This window comes from Clytia hemisphaerica, unplaced genomic scaffold (assembly GCF_902728285.1).
Source record: "Clytia hemisphaerica strain Z4C2 unplaced genomic scaffold, Clytia hemisphaerica genome assembly, whole genome shotgun sequence".
Lineage (NCBI taxonomy): Eukaryota > Metazoa > Cnidaria > Hydrozoa > Leptothecata > Clytiidae > Clytia > Clytia hemisphaerica.
The window spans coordinates 1,495,356-1,515,104 of record NW_027103473.1 but is presented as its reverse complement, the minus strand read 5'-3'; the positions used below and the strand labels follow the sequence as shown (position 1 = coordinate 1,515,104).

General features: G+C 35.8%; 2 protein-coding genes across 2 annotated transcripts in view; one reads left to right on the top strand and one right to left on the bottom strand.

The window, feature by feature from the left end:
* Positions 1-9,605, top strand: part of LOC136798441 (solute carrier family 12 member 6-like) — a 67,008-nt gene extending 57,403 nt beyond the window's left edge. Inside the window, exons 24-26 of the mRNA XM_067055051.1 lie at positions 599-801; positions 8,095-8,228; positions 8,650-9,605. Of these exons, the coding sequence (XP_066911152.1) occupies positions 599-801; positions 8,095-8,228; positions 8,650-8,741 (429 nt within the window). The 3' untranslated portion in view covers positions 8,742-9,605. The remainder of the gene's footprint in view (positions 1-598; positions 802-8,094; positions 8,229-8,649) is intronic.
* Positions 9,606-11,372: 1,767 nt separating this feature from the next.
* LOC136798433 (contactin-associated protein like 5-3-like) lies at positions 11,373-18,403 on the bottom strand. Its single transcript, XM_067055041.1, has 2 exons — positions 17,723-18,403; positions 11,373-14,607 (listed from the first exon to the last, which is right to left on the bottom strand). Exons 1-2 carry the CDS (start codon positions 17,977-17,979, stop codon positions 11,829-11,831), a joined length of 3,036 nt encoding a protein of 1,011 aa, XP_066911142.1. The 5' UTR covers positions 17,980-18,403; the 3' UTR covers positions 11,373-11,828.
* Positions 18,404-19,749: the final 1,346 nt, after the last annotated feature.

The following is a 19,749-nucleotide window of genomic DNA, read 5'->3' as shown; positions in this document are numbered from 1 at the left end:
CTATGATGTAATCTTATTTCCAATCATTTTCCAGTCAAAATGTGCGATTGCAGTGGAGACCGGCCTTAACACACGTTTATACTTATTTACCCTTATGCTAAAAACTGCCTTTCCGAATCCGACAGGTTAGAAATGCCCTTCCTTTGAAACTTTTGTGCTCTGAGTTGTGTTTTTCGAACGTTTACTAGCGACGCATACGTATTTTTTAACGATTTAACAATTTATGCTTAGGGTTCAAACTTACATCGATACTAAGGGCTGATTCTTTCCGTAGCCCCGATCGTTACACATGGACTATGCTGGAGGCGATCTTTCTATTAGATCGATTTGCGTGGGGCACTGACCTTTATATACCCTGGACCAAGCTATATCCACATTCTTTGATCGGAGTTTTTTTAAAGTGGAACCCGCAAAGAAGCCATTGTAGTGTTAAAGATTAACGTCTAACGGCGCTATATCATCAAAAGTATTCGATTAAAGTTGATTCAACGCTCTCGATGCATTTAGGTTCAGGGTATATATATAGGTCAGTGGTTGGGCCAATGACCTTGGCAAGGGGATGACCACTCGACCACACCCCTTATTTATTTTTTTTCAGGCGCAAACGATCTTCGATAAAGGTCACCGATCGCGAAGTGGTTCAATCAACGGCATTTCTTCGGTCGCCTCAACGGGAGCTGATGCAAGCGGTGGAGGTGTTGTGGAGAACCGGCTGGCCACACAAAGTTCAGTTGAAGAAAGTGACGGTGAATTGGGTGAAAGCGCCGGATCCGTACAATTGATGCGACTCAAAAGCAGACCGTAAGATTTGAAATAATGAATAACCTAGTACACAACCTCGTTCTCAACTCAATTTGGCTTTTCACATCTTTTAGTGTCGCCAGATAATATTATTCGATGCTATCAGAAACGTCGAAAAATATAAATAACTATAAATTGTTTAAGCGTGATAGCATAACTGATGTTCATGTTGATGTTGGGTGATCCCTGATTCCATTTCTTCAGACTTTCTGGTTGGGCGAAGTTTTTAGTAATTTGCTTTAAAAATTGGATTTCAACCTCTCATAAAGTGCCACTCTGTCGTGTGTTTCCTAGCGCGAATGAATTTACAATTTGTAAATATTTAGTTCAGTCTCGCATGTACGATACACATAGACTCATTTTCAAATCTGAGACTTTATGCCAGGGACTAGGGGACTGAGTAAGAAGTTTGTTTAAAGGGCGGTCTCCACTTGTGCGCGCTGCGATCGCACTTTTTCGAGAAAAGCTACAACGCTATTAGCCAGTGCCTTCCCACAAACCAATTTTTTTCTTTGTTTTATGGTCAGTTACACTTTGAAGCGTTTGTCGAAAGTTATCGCACTGCGGTGAAGGGTGACGTCGATTCCGTGCGGAGTGCATAAAGGCGGGAAAACACGGAACTCGAAAATAAAGACTGGAATGGACAATCGAATAGGTAGGATAGGATTTGCGTTGCTGTCCAATCTAGTCTCAATTTTTTAGTTCCGTGCATAAAATCAAAACAAAAGAATCCTTGGGATCGGGATGAAGTTATGGCGAGCTATCGAAATTATTTTCGATACAACCCTTTTATAACAAAAGAACTATAGAAACAAAAAAGTTTTCAGTCAGCTCCAATTAATGGTATTGTCAACAGGCTCTTAATTTAGAAAGGTAATGAGGTAACCCCCCCCTTTCTTCAAAAGGTTTTCTTCCTTGCAGAGAAACAACAAAAATCAAAGAAAACTCTCAACACTAGCCATAGCCAGTCTTTGAAACAGGGATGTAAAATAATGAGGATTCCAAGACTATCATTTGATAGAAATGAGTCGATCTCGTGCAATTTCAGGATTCAGTTTCAAATAATAGAAATATATCACTACTGTATTTACTAAAAAAATTAGCAAAGTTATAAAGTTGTAATAAAACTATGACAATGACTGTAATATCTTAATATAAATATATAGGAAAGTTAGATAAAAATAATAACATTTAGGTAGATTCCTTCCACAATTCGAAGCATAACCTCTAAATTTTACTGGCTACTATCTAGTTTTCAAAGTTGAGTAATTTAAATCTTAAATCTGCTCGAGATCTCAAAATTAATTGGTAGTCTTAACTCTGATTAACAGGACCAAACTCTTCACATTAAAATGTAAAAATTCTACAACAATATCATAAAAATAGTGTCAAGTTTCGACAATCGTTAAGACTTGTCTATGTCACTGGTGCAGACAGCTGAAGAAAGTCATTTCCATTCCCAGCAACATTCATTAAATTCTTTCGAATCGAATACAATCACATTTCACTTTACTTTCAATCATATGTCAATTTACTTTCCACCATTTCATTAATGGAATATTTTCAAACTAGCGACCAGAGACCACATCCAATAAAAACAATAACAAACAAACAGTTCATCTTTCCAAGGAATAAGGGAGGAATAAACAAAATAAATTCTTCCAGGTTTCAAGCCATACCCAAAAGATATTCGTTGCCATTCCAAAGCATACAAAAAGTACAAGTTCGTCTTCGATCATCATTGGATTGCAGCACTTTGGGTCTAGGTAGGATAGAATCTAATTCAAAGAAATGATTTGATAATTTTCATTCACAATGTTCACAGAGCCTGAACCTTTCATGTCAAAAAAGTCCCGAAAACACTGAAAACACTTTGTCTGAAACACTTTTTCTGAACCTTTCAAGCTTTTTTGGGGTGTTTTTGGCAAAAATTATTTCCCAGAAACACCTTACCTCTCGAGGTGGTGTGTTTTCAGCATTTCCTGTGTTCCTGGGATTTCCATAAATCAACTCTCAAATTTCTCAATAAAATCCAAGCCAAAATGCATTACCTGAAACACCAGCAAGTTTCTGAACCATTCAGTGTTTTCTCTGGTGTTCAAGGTGTTTTTCAAGACGATTTTGAAGCTCTTGCAGTGTCCTGTCGGAACCAATCAGATAAAAATCGGGTTGAAAATCGGGTTAGAAAATCGGGAAAAAATCGGGAAAATTAGCCAGTCGGGACTTTTTTTAACAGTCACCTTCAACAGGACATTCGGTGTTTTTAAAAACTTTGAAAACTGAACCATTCGTGACCAAAAGTGTTTTCTGCAAACCAGGTAAGCAATGTGTTTTTAAAGACATGAAAGGTTCAGGCTCTTAGTCTCTAGGATTCTTCAACAAAAAAAATTCAAAATTCGAATTACAAAAATCGAAAGTTCGAAAATCTACTTGAACTTTTTTTTTTTTTTTTTTTTTTTTTTTTTTTTTTTTTTTTTTTTATCTATAGTATATGTAACACGAACAAATAGCACAAAACTAAGGGTTCCTAACCTCCCGCAAAAGGACCACCAGATCATACCGCCAGGAGGAAGGAACCCAAACTAAGCTAACAATAGATTAATAAATCAATTGATAAATGCATGGAAAAAAAAAAATTACTACAGAGGATAAATACTAACAAAAAATAAAAAACAAAAACAAAAAGAGCTTGGAGAGCAGTTAAAGTAAAAGACTAAAATAACGGTCCCCCAAAACGGCCTGTATTACAGATAAATTTTATTGTTATACTCAATATATCGTGATTTTGGACAATGCTAAAATCGGGGTCGCCATAAAGAAGTATTCTACACAATGTTTTGGGATTAAATGGAAACAAGGTTATGTCAAGTTGAAGAAGGCTGTCAAACATTACAAGTCTGTCATTAGAGTAATCAGAGCAATGCATCAAAAAATGCTGTGTTGTTTCTACTGAATTTTGTCGACAGTTGCAGAAGGGGTCAACTGTGTCTGCAAAATTATGCCTGCCTGAACTTATGCTCCACGAAGATGACTGAAACCAACCCTTAATCGGTTAAGGAGAACAACACCGTCGTTGTCACTAGCTCTGAAAAATTGAGTTAGCACTGGGTCTGAGAAATCGGAGAATTGCTTGCTTGAAAGACTTAATAGTGGGAAGATTTCGTATATGATCTCCGAGGTTATTCCATTCATTTATGCAAAAAGGAAAGAAAGAGGCACGATAACGCTCGGTTCTACAAAAAGGTGCCTCGAGTGGTGGTTTTATCCTTCGCCCTGCATTGCGTTCTTCCTCTCCTCTCTGGGGAGGAAGAATATTCGTAAGATAAGCAGGAGCAAAGCCATTGATTATTTTATAAAAAAATACGAGTCTTCTAATTAACCGTCTGTCTGCCAGGCTTTCAAAGCCTAGCTCAAGGTATATTTTTTCTCTGGATGTTCCTCTGAAGCATCCAGTAATTGCAAGACAGGCATCATACTGAACAGACTCGAGTTTTTCAGAAAATGTAGAATTACCAGGACGATCATATACGATATCTCCATAATCTAGGTGTGGTCTAACATAGGTTTTGTATATAGTGACAAGAGATTCCCTGGGTAGAAACTTACGAAGTCTGCGAATAAGACCAATACCTTGATTAGCTTTTTTTATTTTTTCATCAAGGTGACGGTCAAAGGCCAGCTTTTGATCAAGTATGAGACCAAGATGTTTTTGATGATCCTGAACTGCAATGGCTGCATTATTGAAAATAATTTCTGGGGGGTCAGCTGGATTTAACCTCCGGGTAAAGTACACTTCAACTGCCTGTTTAGAAGGATCAGGGTTGAAGGACATTTTCCATTGATGAGCCCACTCACTTATCTTCTGCATGTCACTGTTCAGTTCTTGAGAACAGCGAATATGGTCTAGGATAAGCGAAAACAAGGATGAGTCATCAGCAAAAATTTTGATCATGGAAATGATTCCTTCAGGGAGGTCATTAATGTAAATCAAAAAAAAGAGGGGTCCGAGAATAGATCCCTGAGGTACACCCGCCAAGACTTCCGTCCAATCAGAAGCTTGACCATCAAGAACAACCCGCTGCCGTCTCCCGTGTAGAAAATTCTGGATTAATAAAAGAAGGGAGCCAGAAACACCATATGACTTAAGTTTGAAAATTAAACCATCGTGCCAAACTCTGTCAAAAGCTTTGGAAATATCAAGGAACACTCCACGAGTATCTAGGGGTGGATCAACATCAAAACCATTCAGGATGTTGTGTGTTATGGATAACAGCTGAGACACGCAAGAGTCACCCTTGCGGAAACCAGACTGGGAATTTGTGAAAAGATTGTTGTTTTCGAAATAGGTGTAGACGGAGTCAAAGATGCATTTTTCAAAGATTTTTCCAAAAATAGGCAGAAGAGACACTGGTCTATAATTTTTTACCACGCTCTTGTCCCCTTTGTTTTTGTACACAGGAACAACATTTGCTCTTTTCCAGTTTGATGGAAAAATGCAAAAATCTAAAGAACATTGATAGATCTTCATAAGAGGTTTAACCAAGGATTCATCACAGATTTTAATCATCTGTATGGAGATGTCATCCCAACCATGCGCTTTGTTAGTCGTAAGTGCGCGAATGAGGGCTAAGATTTTGGCTTCATCAAGAGCGATATTGTTTATTCTAAGATTAGTTACATATTTTTGTTGCGGTAAAACACTATCAGTGTCTATGAGAGAGCACTGATTAGCAAAGAACTGATTAAATATATTTGTTTTTGTAGCGACGTCAGCAATAAGATTATTGCTGGAATCTCGAACAGGTGGAATTCTTGGCGACTTCCTCCTATGAAGAAATTGATTTAGAATAGACCAGTATTTCTTTGAACCTAAGTTTGGGTCATTAAGGTTATTTGCTAAGCGGGAAAAATAAGAATCTTTAGCATCCCTGACAGCCCTTCTACACCTAGATTGATGTTCTTGAAGGTTTTTGAGGTCTTCTTTCCTCCTCCCATTTTTTACATACCGCTCATAAACTTTCGATTTTACAAGTAGGGCTCTCTTTATCTCAGCCGTCATCCATACCGCATCCTTATTCCTGATGGTTATGACTTTATTAGGCACAAAGTTTGACATAATATTAATGATGGTTTCAGTCAAGAGGGAGACCCGGCCATCCATATCAGTACCCTCAAAACACCTATCCCAGTCAACCATATCTACCGCCCTTCGTATTAGAACGGGATCTGCTCTGGAGAAGTCCCAAACCTTTCGTTCATAAGATGGAGCGAAGGGGATTTTAAAGTTTAGCTTGCAAAAGGTTATCTGGTGATGACACTTAGGGTGCAAAGATGGGAGGATACCAGTATCCAGAATCAAATGATCTGCTGATGAAAAAATTAGATCAATGCAAGAAGTTGAATTATCAAGGAGATGAGTAGGCCCATCAATTAATTGTTTCAGACCATGCTGGGTAGCTAGATTTTGAATTTCTCTACCTCCAGGATTGATGACATCACCGCTCCACCAGTCAGAATTCTTGACATTGAAATCCCCAAGAAAGATTGTAGCAGTAGGAGAAAAATTTTGGATATTTATTATAGTCTCTTCCCATTTGCGAGAAAAAATATCGAATTCATCAGAAGTCTGACTGGGGGAACGGTAACAGACGCAAAGAAAAAACCGGTTCGCACCGGTTTTCATCTCAGCTACAAGACATTCGTCCAAAGTAGTGAGTTGTGGTTTCACATCGAGACCTAGATGATCTCGATAATATATACAAACACCACCTCTCTTATTATTAGAGGGATGGTCGCATCTTTTGATCTCATAATTACCAATAACCAGCCTAGGATCGTTATCTTTTATCTCAGAATTCAGAAAAGTTTCACCCAAACAGACAATGTCGAATTTATGAATGCTTAGAAATGCAGAAAGTTGTTTAATCTTAATAAAATCTCCCATAGAATCTTCAACCCAGACGCTATTCAGGTTCCAATGACAAATGCTTAGCGTGGTTTCCCTCTCCGGCCCAGGGTTAACCTCAATATCTCCGGACAAAATAAGGCATAAAAATATGAGTGTAAAAAGGAAATTTTGTAAGATGAAAAAGCTACAGGATGGATTAAGCTTATGATATTTAAGGCGTATAATATTGAAAAATCCGATGCATGCTCTGTACTGACTAAGACTTACCCCCTATCAATATCAGCAGCAGAAATGTTTAAGTTCAAGTGATTGCAAAGATCCACAACCTTTTTTACACATTTATCAGCGGACTCGTCAGCCGACTTTTCCATGCCGTTGATTCTTAAGCAATATCTCCTTGAATATTGCTCTTGATGGTCATTTTGTTTGCTCAAAAAATCTACAGAACTTGAAAGTACAGCATTCTTATCACATAAAATATTGACTTTGTTTTTGAGTTCAGAAACTGACTTTTCTAGAAGTTCAATTCTATCTTCATGATGAATGCTATCTTCCTCAAGAGAAAGAGTCCTTTTTTCTTGTTCGTCAAGACGATTGTACAATTTGGTAAAAAGATTTTTAATGTCAGCAATATCTTCTTTAGTAGCTAATTTCTTCCCAAACTCAAGTAGTTTCTGCTCTAAAATGTCTTCGTGTTTGGCAGCATCAGAAGAGTTTCTTAGGACTCTACCTTGACTCATGATATTTCCAAACAAATAGCAAGTAAAACAACCAAATAATCAGCAAAAAACCAATATTCCAATCAAAGATAAGCAAAAAACAAGCCAAAAATTTCAAACGCCCCTCAAATCAAACACGCTACATTGACATGACCGTCCAGTTCCGTGTCAAAAAAGATAACTCTTTGACGATGAGCCCTATCAATATCTGAACTGAACTTTACCGCTCGAAGCAATGCAGTCACTTCTTAAAAAACGAAAATAACACACACGATGGAGTGCAGCTCGTCCAAAGTCACGGCAAAATGAGCTGCGCCGAAGAGAAAATCTTGGACGGACTTTCCCGTCCAAAAACATTCGATTCCACGGCAAAAAGTAACAGACGTTAAATCGCGATAAAAAAGCGGTTTTCGTCTAAAAGGCTACAACGCTATTTGTCAAATAGACAAATTTGTCATTTGTCTGATGTAACGGTTGAAAAAAGTTGAAATGTGTTCAACTTTTTTTTCGAGCGCACTACATTTTTTATGACGTAATCTCTTTTCCAAGCAAAAAGGATTGAAGACAAAAAGTGCGATTGCAGCGCGTGCAAGTGGAGATCAGCCTTTAAACAAACTTCTTGAGTGATATCGATGTTTGTATTTCTCATGCTTTTCTTTTTTTTAGTGACGAAGGGAATGTGAGGAGGATGGATACTGCAGTAAAAATCAACAGGCTAGTTCAAGAGAAATCAAGCGGATCCTGGCTCATCATGATCAACCTTCCAAAGCCACCAACCATAGATGAAAGGGAATTCATATGTAAGTGGTTCTTTCTTTTTAGGTTTTCAAAGCTCCCAAGATATTTTAAATTTGTTTTTTCAAGTCATTCCTAAAACGAGCAAAAGTGAGGTAAAAAGGGTAAAATCACCCTACTCTAACATGCTTTATATTATCTTCTAGGCAAAAAATATTTCTACCGTCTTAGGACACAATGTTCCGTTCTCACATAATTTGTTATGGAAAGGTTCATTCTAGTCTTTACCAGTGGAGAGTCTGGAGAGTCTTCTGAGATCTTTGAAAATCTCCACCCAATACGTCACTTAAACAATAGAAAAAGTGACGTATTTGGTGGAAAATCACATCATGAATTAAAACTTTGGAATAAATAAGAACATCGTAATAACATAACCAGCCTAAAAATTAGAAAAGATACCTTTATTTATTTCTTTATATTGCTTAGATATGGAATTCATTGAAGCATTGATCGAAGGATTAGATCAAGTGTTTTTGGTCAGAGGCGGTGGTCATGAAGTCGTCACTATATATTCCTGATGAACATGATGATCTTTTGTAGGCCTCGTTTTATTTGATCGAGTTTGTACTAAAACATACTTAAATAATTTTTGCCTTGCGTCTTATGCGTTGAAAAGCTAAAAATTCGTCTTAGGCTTTTATTGAAAGAGAAGGGTTAGCTTGGGATTTCCTCTGAAATTTCTTTCAATATGTCGAGATTTTTTTCAACCTGTCAAGATTTGTTTCAAACTGTCGAGACTTTTTTCAAATTGTCGCGTTCCTAGTAATTATTGCGTTTCCAAAAATTGTCGCGTTCCCATAAACTTGACGTGCAAAAAACCCTGCGTGATTTCAGATGTTGCTTTGGCAGCCTTGTCGTGCCTTTCTTCTTTCGAATAAAAATCGCACGCTGACCTTCACGGCTTCAATACTTTCACTCAGTAACACTACTAGTTTAAGAACTCCAGTTTTAAATCTTGCCTTTTGGTCCCAAATATCAAAAGTATATGGAACTATTTTTCAAAATGAAGGAAAATTATTGAATTAGTGATTAACACTGAATCGCAAAAATTTACTTCCATCAAAACACGTAATCATTTCGCGAACTTTCTAACTCGTCATACCCTGATATTTAAGCAAGCTTTGGTAGTAAAACTGCTTCTCAATATTCATTTGATATAATTTTGATATTTTAAGTTCATACAAAAGATATATTATCTGTTATATCTTAGTTAATTTTTTACCCTGTTTTTACATACGTTGTATTTAAATGAATTTGTTTGTTTATAATCGAATTATTTGTTTTATATTTAGATTTTTTATTTATTGAAGTTTTACTTTTGTTTACAATATCAAAAAGTTATGAAATAAAGTCAACTAATTTGAAAAAAAAACATACTCAGATATATCTAGCATAATAGTTCTATCTAGCATAGTTTGTCAGGATCTCGATTGAAAACTACTTTGAACACAAAGAAATGTTTATACATGTACAGTTGACTCTCTCTAATTCGATTTTCAAGGGGAAAAGTAGATTTTCTTGTTAACGGTGACCTTCCATATTATCGAATAATGGGAACGTATCGAATAGTTGAACGTCGAATTACGAGAGCGTCCACTGTGAATTATAAAACGGACCAAATCTGTCTGGAAACCTTTTCGAATTGGGAAAGTTAAAATTGTTTAGAGTCTATCTATACTCTATACTTAAATGCTTTCCCTAGAATATGTAGGCTCCCCTATCATGTAGTAAAAATTTTTTTCTGATCGGGAAAATCTAGCGAGTTCACTACCATGCTACAATCATGGTTGAAATATATTGAGAATTCCGGTTATTTTAACGTTTTTCAAAATTTAAATTTCCGGTGAAAAAGTCGATTTTGGGCTATCTCTTTAATTTAATCGAATATTTCAATTTGGGAAGGGTTGGCAGACTTCCAGGCTATATTCTGAGCCTTATTGGACTACTTTTGAACTTTTTGATCCTCAGATCCTAAGGTCCTGAGTCTAGCGTTAAAACTCTAACCATCGAACCTACTTTAGAGCACTTACAAATCGATTGTGGTTTCAAAACTTCCCGGTGAATTTCCCTTTTTTTCTCAAATATTATGACCTTGATTGTACATTGCTTAATGTACATATTCAGATATGAGATGTTGCACCTAACCAGGAAAGTTCCTGGAAATCATAATGCTTTTCTTTTGTACCTCATTAAATATCTATTATTTTCTTAGTGCTCTAAATAATATGAATGAAAAATATGAAAACTAATACAATTAACACTACCTTGGTCTGATCAATCAATGAGCAATAATGGGAAAATAATAGGACAACAGTGCAAAATTGTAAAGAATCTGCTTTGAAAGATACATCAATGGCAATCCTATGAAGATTCGGAAGGTATGTGTTTCTTTTCTTTTTTTCGCATTTTGATTTTTTGCTAGAAGTGGATCCGATACAATACACAGGTTGCAAAATTAAAGTCTGACAAATCAGGCTTTTACTCGAAATTTTTATGTGCTTGTTACATGGTAATTATTTCTGCTTGGTTCGAATTTATCGACACTAATAAAGTTATCAGCTGTAGATTGTAAAGCAAATAACATGGGAATAAAATCACGTGAACTTTTTTGAGTAATCACATGTTTTGAATGCAACCCGTGTATTCGAAGTGGGGTATTCGAGAAACGATTTCCCTCCTCGTGTTGAAGGGGTCGTATTTTCTGCCCTAGGGGGGGAGGTATACTGGTACCCTGGAAAAGAAATTGATGAGATTTTGAAGAATCAAACGGAGTGATTAAATTTTCGGCGTAAATCTAAGGAGTCCCAAAAATATTGGCCAAAACAGGCCTTTAAGAAATAGACGAAAGATGCAGGGATGTATAACGTTTAAATGTTGTAAATGATGAAAAATATATACCCTACACATTACTTAACTTCCCCTTTAAGAAGAAAAATTTTACGACCTTACCTTTCCAAAAAAAAGACCTTCTTAGCATGGATGTTTATTTCTTGTCCCCAATGTGTGCCATCCTGCCCCTTGGATTGGAAACTGAAATAAGGGCCCTCCTTAAACTCCTTGTTGACGGTAAGACAAGTGTCTGTCAATTGAAGGGCTCACGCAATGCCGAAAATATCATAAAGTTTTTTATGTTTAGTTTTTCTTTGTTTAAAATAATAAAATCTTTCATATTTTATGCAGAGCTCTTACAATAGTGTTCTTTTTAGCTTTGAAATAATAATAATGATATATAAACAATCCTATCTTACATTTCCATATTTAAATGTCATAACGTCGAAAAAATATTTTACAAAAGAGTTTTTAACCCTTAAAAATGCCTTTTGCCTATAAATGAAGAAGGAAAGAAATCTAAGTGTTTCAGGAACTGATTTCTTGATTACAAATTCAATAATTTCGGAGTATCCAGAGTATCTTAATTTCATTTTAAAAGAATTTTCCAACCTACTTTCAAGCTCAGGTAGAATTTCTTGCACTTCTTATAATGTTAGGCCTAAAATTTTATGATACATAACTCGTAATATATTACTCTTTTTGTCAAACAACTAAATTCACAACAAAATAAGAAAATAAAAAAAACTATGTTAAAAATTTCATTTAATCATACCTCAAACAAGAGTTTTACTGACATCGTCGCCGTACAAATATCCATCTGTCCTTTGATATTCGGCTGCCGTTAATTTAGTCGGTTTGCTACCACTATTAACAGCTTGATACATTCGCGAGTAAAAGTCTTTCTTTTCTTCCTCCGTAAAGCGAACGCTTCTAGAGCGCTCGGCTTTGTTTATAGGTAATAGTTCGGATAAATCATTTGATGTATCATCGTCTGTATTTAAATCTGATTCTTTGCTACTGGAGTCACTGGAGGAGGAAAGAAGTGACTGCATTGTAGCATTTGAGTCCTGATGGTGAAAATAAAGTTCACCGCTTCTGAGTCTCTGTTTGGCGGTACTCATTTCTAAGATTTTTTGCTTGAGTGGTGAAATCCCATCTTCAAGTTCGCAGATATAGTCTCTAGTACTGCTGTATGATTTAGATAATATAGAATCGTTTGAAGGTGGTGTTGTTGATTTATTATTGTTTTTAGCGACACTTGTTTCACTGCTACTACTTAATTGGGAGCCGTCACTCTGTCGTTTCTGAGCCAACTCTTTTTTTATCTTTAACGTTGTTCGAACTGGAGGCTCAGGAGGGATTATGGATTGATGCAGGCTTAACGTGTCTGAATCGCTGATGTTATGCTGGTAGTAACGACTCGGATCGATAGTACTAACTGAGCTTTCTGAATTTGAAACGGGGTAAGACGACGACATTCCTCGTTTAACGGATAATGTGACGTCACTGACTTTAAAATGTGCCGACGAATCATCGGCTAGTTGAAAACTATTTTTATTGTTGTTGCGATGTGTTGCCATGTCGACGTCTTTGTAAATTTCAACGATTTGCGGTTTAGCTTTGTTTTCGTAGTAACAGCAACATAACCGTCTCTTTAAGATGAGGATGAGAAGTAATAATGAAATGAGGAGGATGACAGCGATTATGATGCCGTATAAGAGCTTGGTATCGATCAGCACAAAGTTTTTCGTTTTCTTTTTACTGACGTCGATTTCTGTTTGATTTGAGTACGGCGTTGTCGGCTCGTGTAAGACGACTCCGTTTTTGTCGGTCGCTAAATCGGGAACGTAACTTGGGATAATGTTTGAGATATTGACATTGTCACTACATTCAAGATCGCCGATGTGAAACGATGATCGGGGATTAGTACGTTGGATGCTGACTCGGATTTTGGAGATCGGGAGATCATCTTTCTCGCTAATGAAGCCGTCATCGTAGTGAAACTTTTGATCGCGGACGTCGCAGTTGCATAAGACGTCTGTACGAATGCAGCTCCCGTCGAGTCCACAACGGCACGATTTCTTACTCGCCGTTTTTGAATCACCGTGCCAATAATGTCGAGGGAATCCTTTACGCGAATACCAACGTAGCCCGAGACTTGAAGAGCGTTCCGTCTTGTAGTACGTATTTAATAACGTTGAAGCAATGCAATCGTAACGTACGTATTGGCGACACGTCTGACTGGCGGTGATCAAGTCTGCGATTTGTGATTTTGTCGCTTCATAAGTCACTTGATGGTAATGATAGTCTTTGTCATAACTTTCGCTTTTGAAAACATATTTCTTATCTCCAATGTTGGTTTTTATAATTGTTTTAGGTCCATCTTTATTTTTCATATCGCAGTACACTTCGAACGGTTTTGAATGTCCTGGTTTAATGACGAAAATACCGTTGTCACGGTAACCTTGTTTGAAGTAACCAGTGCACGAAGATTGGTATTGATGCGTATTTGGTTTTTGACAGAAAGTTCCAGTGAAGCCAGTCCCTTGGCAATCACAGACAGCTTTAGTTGGTTTTTGGATACATCGACCTTTATTGGCGCAAGGTTGGTTTGGTAAGCAGAAATCCTTCATTTTGCATTGTTCTTCCTCATATTTTAGATCTGTGCCCAGATTCATTACCTTGGTGATTGTTGTTAACTCGTTGCCAAGATAAACATCCTTAATACATCCAGTGAAACCTGGTTTTGATTCGTACTCACCACCAAAGACGATCTTGTTCGGAAAATCTAATACAAGTTTGGACGAATTGAATTGATATCTGGTGGTGATTTCCCCGATACCGAAGACAATCTCTTTTGGTGTAATGTGGATTTGAATTTTCCTCCAAACGCCATCGTCTGCATTTGCATCAAAATGTCCGATGGATATTGAATCTTTCTTGGTCACGTTGACCAGAAGTTGTAATTTATTGTCTTTCACCGTCAACGAGAGCGAAGATGCTTTGGTTGATCTGCGGCTGATTAAGATATTACCTGTCTGCAGATACGTGCGATAATAGAATTCCGCGCGGAACATGTTGCGGTTGACGTGTGAATAAATCTCGAGTTGGTCTTTAGATGATTTGAAAGATTTAAGAAATATTGGTTTCTCAATATTGCATCCTTTAATGTATTTACCGTGAAATGTGATATCAGAGTTTTTAGCTTTGAGATCGCTTGGCGAAAGTTTTAAAGCCTTTTTGTTGAACGTAATGATGTTGATGCAGCCACGGAAATTGGTTTTCGACATGATGACGTCTTTAGTGATGGGCCGTTGCTTGATTGGGAGTCCTGCGTAATACGTAATCTCGTCCAAGTCATAGCGTAAGTCTTTAGCGAACGAGCGAACAACTGTTTGATTTAAATTTTGATTTTGCGAATAGGTGTAAAGTTTTGTATATTCTCCTATTTGGACATTGACTTGGTGATATTGGCCGTCAGCAAAATTCTCTCCGTAAATGATTTCGACGGGTCTGGACTCGGTAGACAGGCCGTCGCTGTTGGCAGTGTATCTAGAAGAGAACGGAAATTGAAGAACGTGTTAAAATGAAAGAATTTTATCAAATTTAGTATGATTTCGATTGCTTACTAGAGAGGCTAGCAAAAAGAAATTGGATTATAACATACTATCCGTGACCCGAACCTCTATAGCTTGTAACTCTCTATAACTTAATGATGTTCGTGTCCCTTCTTTTGAACTCTCCTTAAATTGTATTACATTCAAATTTTAATTAATAGTAGGAAAGAACTAGTTTTTTTGACATGCAAGAATTTTTGTTTGAATTTTTAAACATATTTTTTGCAGTTCTGGTGTCGTTCTCGGATGAGGTTTTAGGTGTTTTCTAACCGTATTTGATTTTTTCTGGGTAGGCTGTAAAATACATAAGGGGCGTGTGTTTGCAATTTCGTGGCTTAATTCGGCGTCATTCTTTATTTTAATTTTGTTACAATAATTTCCGCTTTTGGTGAGTCATTGGTATAAATAGGGGTTCCAATATTTTTTAGGGACCGAAAAAATAATTTTAATCGGTTGGCACCCAAAATTTAGTTCAAATATATTGTTTAATGAATTCTTAATGTGTTTTATCAAATTGAAAATTGTATTGTATTTTTGAAAGAAATACAATATCATTTTTACTCGTTTTTTATGCGTTTTTTATTTCTTGCGGCCGTGAATACAATATAGTTTGAAGCGAGGCGGTCGGGACATTTTTTATCATTCCCTTCATTCGAAAATGAAGAATATTTTCATTTTATATCATTTCCATTTGTATCTCCCATAAATTTATATTCTCTTTGCCGCATTTTTTCGTCAATACATGCGTACGATATAAAAAAAAGAAAAAGGGTTTTTAATAGTACACGCACAATAAAAGAAGATATTTTGCTATGCACCTAGCATGCTTAGTCTCCACCTTATACAGTCTAACGCTGGGGCCCCTCTGTTAAACAGTGGAAAATTTTTTCGATATTTTTTCCCAATCTCTATTATCTTTCCATTGTTTCTTCCTTTTGTATTTTCTTCTTCATTTTCAAAAATCTTTTTGTATCTTAATCAACCGGTTTTAAGAATTTTAAAAACCGTTTCATTTGAAATAGAAAAATGAAATTCTAATAAAGGGGTCGAGATTTTGATCAACCCCGTTGCTGGATTTTCTCTCCTTTTTCATCAGATACGGCGCTCCATACACCTGCCAAGATTTTTTATTTATTTGTTTTCTTCATCTTCATTTTCATCTTCATTATTTTAATATCAAATTTTTTTAAATCTTTTAATCGCTTTTTAAATGATTTCTCAAAATACGCCGTTTTAAAATCTTATTTTCAATTTTTGTTGATAAATTTCTTCTTTAGCGTTTTCGCCCCCACATAGCGAAATTTATCAGTAGAAAATTTCAAAATAAAAAGTTTATTTTTGATATTTTATCACAACATGTCTGCGTTTTCTGCAAAGGAAAACTTCTTTGCAAAACCCTCAAAAACAGCTCCCTGATAGCGCAGTTCTCTTGTCTTTGATGAAGTTTTAACGGTTTTTTTATCAATATTTTTGAAAATTTTGATAGTGAATCCCTTTCCGTGCAATGATTCTATTTTTATTGCAATTAGACTCTTAAACACTTCCGACCTTTAAAGTTTTTCTCGGGATAAATATTGAAGGTCTAATTTTAGTAATTGATTGGGCTAAATACAGCGGATAATTGACCGCTTTCTGTGTTTTGTTGTCCGTCGATCGGAGATTTAACTATAACGCCAAAGCTTGAAATATGATACACTTTTCAGCTACCAATTAACGGAAATTTGCGTAAAAATCTTTTTGTTTGAAGAGTTCTTAAGATTTTAGTTTCATCATTTAATTTCCCGTGAAAGTTTCGTGATTGATTTAACCTCAATTTGAATTTCCGTATTTTAAAACTTTGATTTTCAATCAACATAAAATCTTAACGGTTTTTGATAGAATTAAGATGGCGCGTGCCAAGGAAACAGTTTATACTCTGTTGCCTCTATTCATTTTTTTTGAAAAAAGTATCTCTTTAACTTCCGTGAAATTGATAAAGACCTTTTCACGGATTAAAAATTTAACAGTCGTTTTTCTTATAACACAATAAAACCCCATGTAGCGAAAAATAAATATGGGATTAAACTCGTCTTAATCTTAAGTTGAGAGTTTTTAGTTCTATTTTTGGTAGCCGAAATTTTAGTAACAAAATAGAAACTATCACTCATTTTTATAAAATCTTTTAGCTAAATTTCTTGCTAAAATATCCACAGTATGAGATCTATAATATCCATAATAATACATAATCCTTAAACCCGACTGTAAAAGTTTGTCATCCAATACCAGGTAAATAAGTTTGAGTTGTAGAGAGTGCACTCAATTGGAGATGCAGAAAGTATAACCCTTTTAGAGATATTTTACACCCGTTGACCCTAATCAGAATCTTAGCATGTGCATACACTGTCTGTGCGAAACACTCAAGAGGTATTTTCCCGTTCAAGGTATCGACAATACAATACTACAGACGCCATACTAATCTCAAAGTAAACAAATCACTAAAACCTTATATCCTCGTATGCGAAATAAGAGACATTTCCCTATTGTCAAATTGTAACATTATGGTCAATTTCTTTTTTGCCTGATCTAGTTGTAATGTGAGTAGCTTGAGAGCTAAACGATCATTAATTCTAATAATCAGGGACTAAAAGAGATCACCTATCTTGTCTTTAGGCTAGACGAGTTTTGACAGTTTTATTTTACAGTAGGGGTAACAAGTAATGCTCGAATTTTCTTTGATGATTGCCTGGGTTTGTACATGCGCATCCTCAAACTGATTCAGCAAAATTAGATTGGATGGAGTAAAGGGGTGGGAAACATGAGAGACCCAGACGAACGAGTGAAAAGCCATTTACTTCGGACTAAGCTTTTAGGTGAAGTATTAGATTTCAGAGCCATGCCTACGTGTTTTTGCAGAAGTATTTACTACCAATGCTAGTAATTTTACTGTATTTCCAAATTAAACCACATAAAAGCAACCAAGAGAAACTTTTGTAAAAAATGGCCTAAAACTATGCCTGCCTTTCAATTTCTTCAAGGTTTTAAGATTAAAAACTGAAAAAAAACTCGCCTACCTTAATTTGCCATGGACAAGTTCCAATACAATGTAGTCACCAGTTACTCCAGATGCATAAAATAGCAGACCAGATGATATGGAAGTTCTGAATATCATATTAAGTTCATTTGTTTTTTGGTGTGTCGGTTGTACCAGCATTGATTTCTCAATGTATTGCGTTCCATCAAAAGTGACCTCTAGATGGCTGTCATTGCATTGCACCAATACCAATAAATTGCAGACCAGAAACCAAAAGAATGTGATGCTTCGCCTCATTGCTGGTGAAGTTTGGTTCCGTTTTTAAATAGTATTAACGATTTGATTTCATGTGGTATTTTGTTCGTCTTGTCTGGTGCAATGTTCCAAATGTTTGATTTTGTACCAGCACTTTGGGCTCTATCTCTGTCTGCGTCTACTTAAGTTAGAAAGAATCTGGGTACTAGTATGATTCTCTATGACGTCACAATGTCGTGAATTCCATAACAGAACGCTTCTTTTGTTTAATTTTGAAGATCTTCATTTAATAATTGTATTCCTTTATTCTATTTCAGATAATTACGAAGATTAAATTCCACTCCTCTTTCGATATTCCTTTTGTTTTCCTTTCTTTATTGTTGTGTACTTTATTATTTTATGATTATTTCTTTTTCACCGTGTTTTAATTATTCATTCTTTTTCTTTCTGTTCTTCTATATTCCCTGTAATTAAAGACAGAAATATTAAAGAGGAACATTTTAATGATAAAATTATATTGTTTGTAAACAAAAGAAAAGTAACCATTACTAATTATCATTAAACGAGCCTGTTTATTACACCTCGCGTTGACCAAGAACAAAAGAAAAGTGTCAAATCGATTTAGAGGGGCTCGCGACAAGTTAACACGACTAAAACAATGATAGTTTTTATGTATCCACTCCCTTAAAGTTTATCAGTGTAATATCATATGTTTTATTATTCTGTCGACGCGTGCCTTGATCAAAAGACTAGTCATTTATTATGCATGAAGGACCATAAAGGAACCGTTCCTTTTTCGCGCTAAGGATTTTTTACTAAGTTCCCTAACAACACCGTAAGTCCCTTGTTCTTCTTCTAAGGAACTTTTAGAAAAACATCTGCAATCTTCCTATCTAGTAAATAAGTAAATAATCGTTATCAAAGTACTAAATAAAATTCCTCCGCAAAATAAAACATACAAAAAGAATGGGATAAATTTTAGGGAAATATTTTTGTTTTTGATATTTTTATTTTTATTTTTTGTTTATGTAAATTTAATGCGCTGCGGGGTCGGCTTTTTTCTCTAGTTATTTTACTTTAATTTCAATGTTTCGTGCTCTATGAGTAAGCATACGGTGAATAGGAAATTTCCAATAAGATACTTTAATATCAAGATCTCAAAAGTTTCCTTCCTTCAAAGTCTGAAGGGTTTTTTGGACTTGGACCAAGTCTGCGCTTGTTTGACGTCACAAGCCTAGACAATCAGGAAGCTAGGACACGAGCCAAAACTTCTAAATTATGTTCTTTTTAATGAACGTTAAATAACTCAGGTGTCTTAAAACGTTGAAGCAGGTTTAAAGGCTAGTGAAACCTGTAGGAGAAAAGTAGATTTAAACTAATATTTACAAATCTTAATTAGCAGACACTTCATTAAAAAAATCCGGACAATCCTCTTATTACGGTCACTAATAACGGACTTAACTCAACACGATCTATCTTGACCAAGAATCACCAGAAACGAAAAGTCATTAACCCTATGAATGAAATTCAGGAAACTTTAACCTGAAGCTTCTTCCACATCAAACTTTCATATTCAATCATGTTCCGAACATACTGTAAAAGCCTTTTCCCATACGAAACTCAAGCACTCTCTACCATAGTTTAGTAAACTAATGCCCATGTGAACTTATCCATGTAAAGAATTCATTCAATATCAAAATTTTTGCGCTTTTAAATTGTAGAAAGTAAGCAAAAAGACAAATTTGTCACTAATATGTCAATAACAAAGCTCAAAAAAGGCTCAAATCCCCTACACGAGCCATTTCATTACCC